This window comes from Lactuca serriola, chromosome 5 (assembly GCF_051521515.1).
Source record: "Lactuca serriola cultivar US96UC23 chromosome 5, Lser_US96UC23_V15, whole genome shotgun sequence".
Lineage (NCBI taxonomy): Eukaryota > Viridiplantae > Streptophyta > Magnoliopsida > Asterales > Asteraceae > Lactuca > Lactuca serriola.
In genome coordinates this window covers 23,250,322-23,255,175 of record NC_136412.1, presented here as the reverse complement: position 1 = coordinate 23,255,175, position 4,854 = coordinate 23,250,322, and the positions used below count along the sequence as shown (strand labels likewise).

The 4,854-nt window shown below is 34.1% G+C and overlaps 1 protein-coding gene and 1 non-coding gene across 2 annotated transcripts; one reads left to right on the top strand and one right to left on the bottom strand.

Annotated features, from left to right (window-relative positions):
* Window positions 1-1,397: 1,397 nt before the first annotated feature.
* On the bottom strand, window positions 1,398-3,846 carry LOC145052210 (mitochondrial phosphate carrier protein 3, mitochondrial-like). The gene is made up of 6 exons (XM_079000006.1): window positions 3,422-3,846; window positions 2,670-3,031; window positions 2,523-2,566; window positions 2,218-2,432; window positions 2,007-2,131; window positions 1,398-1,908 (listed from the first exon to the last, which is right to left on the bottom strand). The coding sequence occupies exons 1-6, from the start codon at window positions 3,722-3,724 to the stop codon at window positions 1,869-1,871; spliced, it is 1,089 nt and encodes a 362-aa protein (XP_078856132.1). The 5' UTR covers window positions 3,725-3,846; the 3' UTR covers window positions 1,398-1,868.
* A 702-nt stretch (window positions 3,847-4,548) lies between these two features.
* On the top strand, window positions 4,549-4,622 carry TRNAV-AAC (transfer RNA valine (anticodon AAC)). The gene has a single exon. It is a non-coding gene; the product is annotated as a tRNA-Val (tRNA).
* Window positions 4,623-4,854: the final 232 nt, after the last annotated feature.

Genomic DNA, 4,854 nt, shown 5'->3' with positions numbered 1-4,854 from the left:
CAGAAAGAAAAATAATTCTCAAAATATCCATACTTGCTGTTAGGGAACCATGTGTTTTTAGATTTTAGATTTGCTACTGATAATATTTGAATAATAGTTTTCGGGTAAAACGAAGGTCTCTTGGATCTCGTATAATTTCTTTTTGTACTAAACTAAATTGGTGTACAGTTGATTTTTGGTTAAAAATGATTTTTCGGAAAGAAAAAAATGTCATTCAATATAAATGTGGTAAGTTTGTAATTTGGGGAGGAAGGCACCTCAAGTTAGATACCCCTTAGGTCCGCGTTCATGTTTGCATGAAAATTATGAATTCATTAGGCCTAGGCTTATACAATTAGAGTTTTAAATGTGCACAACCCACATAATCTTATAACACGCGACATTAGAACAGGTAAAGAAAATGTTTGGATATGAATACAGTGTAGGAGTTTCAGAAAGACGTAACAGTCTTTGGATTTATTGTTAAAGACAATAATAGGAATGTATCTGATTATCTTGTTTTTGAAAAATTATGATATTACATATTTCCAAACAGTAGATCTTTTATTAGTTTCATGTCGCATCTCCACCTCAATACTTGCCTTCATTATCCATGGTCAAGTCATGAGTGTGAACCTAGTGTGAGTTGATATAGTGGACCGAGTGTCAAAGGGATTTTGAAGGAAATTGACGTATCCTCATCCAACCACCTAGGTTTAAATGAACCTCCCTTAACATTGTTTTTGGTTTCCATGACCATTTCATTTACGTTTTTATACCCGTATTTCTTGTGGTTGAGTTGTAATATATATATATATATATATATATATATATATATATATATATATATATATATATATATATATATATATATATATATATATATATATATATATATATATATATATATATATATTATCCAAATTGTTGTGTAGGAAATTTGTAAAGAAAATTTTATTGTGCCATTGAAAATATCTATGAAAACTATGTTTGATAGAGAAACATTAACTAGAAGGCTTCAGTAACATAAAAATTCTATAAAAATCGTTGAATAAAGAAATTTAAACTTGGATGCGAGTATGACGCAAATATATCAAACATGTGATTCATGTTGTGGTGTACTATATATCTAATGTAGTTGTCATCTTGTCTAATGTTGTATAGTTGTCATCTTGTATTCACATGCATGGTTGTATATATTGATAATGATACATTCTAATATTCTACAATATGTGATAAATATGTACTTCCAAATCTAAAAACATAAATTGGTTTTCCAAAATCCCTTTGTTTTGTCAATTCGAGTTCAACACAAGATTACGTAATGCACACGATTAGGGTGATTGTGGTACATCTACAGACGAAGTAGAAAAGTTGATTGATTTTGTAACAATGTCTACAATCACATCAAGATTCTGTATTTGATTTCAACCCTAAAACTATCAAGCATTCGATTTCAACTCTAGAAATACATATGGGCCGGGCTTGGTTGTCCAATCATACTCCATAACTATCCAATCTTTGGATCAAGAAACTCAATAAGAAATCCAGTCCAGTTATTATAAGCTCAAACTTCGTTCTTTTTGTAAAACTCCGAACCCAAAACATTTATTCTCATAGAGTTAACACAAGTTCAAGTTATTATGAAATACCAGATTACAAGCTAAAGAATGTCCCTTTACAAAAGGTGCATAAATGGTGCTAATTTTGTTGCCTATAAAGAATGTCCCTTTACAAAAGGTGCATAAATGTAAGCATATGCTCACTAAGAATCAAACGTAGTGTGTATATATATAACATTTCTACCTATTTATTTATTGCATTCCAATCGTTCTCTTTGTCCTTTAAGATACAAAATCGCTTGATTCTATCATGCCAACGTGGCAGGGTTAGTTTGCAGCAGCAGGAGGAGCAGCACCAGTAGTCGGCCTAAAAAGAAGCCAAAAGTCAGATAAAGGAATTTTAATCTTCCTTAAAAAATTAAGGTTTAGATTGTGTTGTTTTTTTAAGGAGAAACTGAAACTCACAGCCCAACGAAAACTTTGAAGGCGTCATAGATACCCCATTGTGTACCCGTAAGAGTTCCAATCATAAGAATACGAAGTGGTAGTCCACGAGTGAAGAGGCCCCACATGCCTAGCTTCTTCACAGCCTGCATGCATGCTTAATTTCACAGATCATGAAAATAGAGCAGAGATATTTAATAAAACATTAAAGTTGAAATGATATAATACTGACATCTCCAACAGTAGCACCCTGGGAATTGTTGAGGAAAGAGACCAAATTGTCAGCTGGATGAGAAACCACAGCACAGAGTATACCAGCAGCATAACCACCAGCAAAGCTCACTCCAAGCTGAAAACTCTTGCTACATTGTTCTTTTGGTGTAGGAATTGCATACTTGTATGCCATCTCCACAATTGTCTCAAAAGATCCAAACTTCATCATTGTGTCTGAAAATCAATAAATATGCTACATTATGCTAATAAAATGGCGTAAAAGAGCATTTAAAAAATGGGTATTATAACTAATTATGAACTCACATGGAATTTGTCGTCCCAAAAGAGGAGTTAGCCCCTTGTATAGCCTGTACACATAAAATATATATGACAAGTGAGAAAATCAATCCTTTCAACATATATGTGTTTCATAGCATTTGAAAGTTGGTTTGTAGAGTGGTTAATTCATACCCTGCAACACCTTCAGCCTTGATGATCTTTGGAAGACCATCAGATAGGCCCTTGGCAAATCCAGGCTGTGTTTGAACACGAACTTTAACAGCTTCAAAAGGGCAAAGGGCAACACAGGCAATAACTTCAGCTGATGCAGAACCAGCAAGGTAAATCAATGTTTTATACTTGGTTGCATACTCAGGTCCAGCAATGTCAGAGTAGGTTTTCTTAAAGTATTCGTAAAACCCAAACTTGCAAGCACCCTGTGCACTGTATCCAACTAGTGTTGGTGCCCAGCCCTTATAAAATCCTTTGATTCCTTGCTCCTTCAACAATACCCCGAATCCTGATGAAATGTTCTTGTACTTTGCGGGGTCAATCTGTAAATACACATTTGAATTGTCAAGGTATAGATAAAATGACAATACCGATTACATATGCTGAACCCCATTCGCGAATTGTTTGAAATTATTGGTCTCGTGTGAGTTTAACTCATTTCACAAACATTAGGAAATACAGAAGACTATCTAGCTCTATGTTTTCTGAAGCCACAACTAAATTGAAGTCAAATCTAGACATCTACACTCTTTCACAAGTTAATCGCAAGGTTTTCAAACCTAATACCATCATATGAATGAAGAAACAAGAATAAAATTCGAAGATCAATAAGCTCCACTACTAAATCATGTGATCAAATCACAACAGATCTTATTATATTCAGCCTTAAAAGTACACATACATCCAATCAAAAGAGAGAGGTGGAGAATGACCTGCATATTACATTTGACGACATCTAGCGGAGTGATGCCGGTATGAGTGCTCCCGCAACTCAAACTACCACCAACAGCACAGGCTGCGTAAGCCGCCGGCGAGAACATCTTAATCTTACCTGGCTCGCTCGGAGCCTGTACCACAAAACCTCTACTCGCAACATCCGGTGATTCAGAAAGCGAGGACAACAAAGTATCATAAGAACTCTGTTGATTTACCGCCAATTTCTCGAAGTCGAATCGATTTGTCAACGAATTGGAGTATAGATAGCTCGGAATCAAAGATTGTCTTGAACTATCCATTGATTCCGTCAATTGGGCGTAATTTTTTTGCAATGTCGAGCTAAGGATCGAATGATCAATGATGATGAATACAACTTGTAATTTTTTTGAAGGTGACTTGTTGCGCGGGATTTGAAGAGAAACGGTATATATATATATAGGTCTTTCTAAATAAAATTCGAAGGGGTATAACTGAAAATATCAGCAATAGAAAACATATACTTTATTAAAGTAGAAGGAAAACACGTTTTTGCAACCTTCCATTAGACTGGGAACTTGGAATTTTATGCCTTCCGTAAGACATGATGAAAAAAGATTGCCACAAAAACCATTATTACAAATAAATGAATAATTTGAAATGATCAAATTCTTTTTGGGGGATTTTACTAAAATGGCCAGAATGTTCAAAACAAACGGAAGAATGTCTAGAAGGAGAAGGAGGTAGATGGAAAACAGAGGAGACGTCGTTTATATTTTCAAAATGAGGGGGTGGGGTTTGGGTGAGTGTTTTTTTTAACTAAAAAAATATTAAAACGGTATAAGAACTGTTTCATTGAATCAAAATAAAAACAGTTAACCACAAAGGATTACAAATATTTGGTAAAGGGTTTTAATAAGAAAATTAAACTTTATTTTTAAAAACTCCTCAAAATAAAATTAGTTAGAAATACAAAAGAATATCAATATTGACTGATGGTAGAACCTTCGAACTTTTCAAGCAAGCGTCAAAAATGACGTTCAAGGTAGACACGTCACACATGACAATAAAACCCCGTCCCTGCTCGATTACTTTTTGCTTTTGTGAAAGGTTTTAATTCATATATTTTAGTCGTAACCTCAACAAAGGTTTCGTGGTGTAGTTGGTTATCACGTCAGTCTAACACACTGAAGGTCTCCGGTTCGAACCCGGGCGAAGCCATTTTTTGAAAAAAAAAAAGTAATAAAATTTCCCCCTTTTTTTGCAAATTGTGGATTTTGATGTATTATATAATCCAGCAAAAACTGTACGACGGGCCTGATCGTAAATTGGACTTGGGATTGGACCTCACAATATTTTTAATAGCATATCAAGAATTAGTATAAAATCTACACTAATAAATAAAAATGATTTTACGTTATTTTCTCTTTCATTTTGACACTTGTCATTTTTT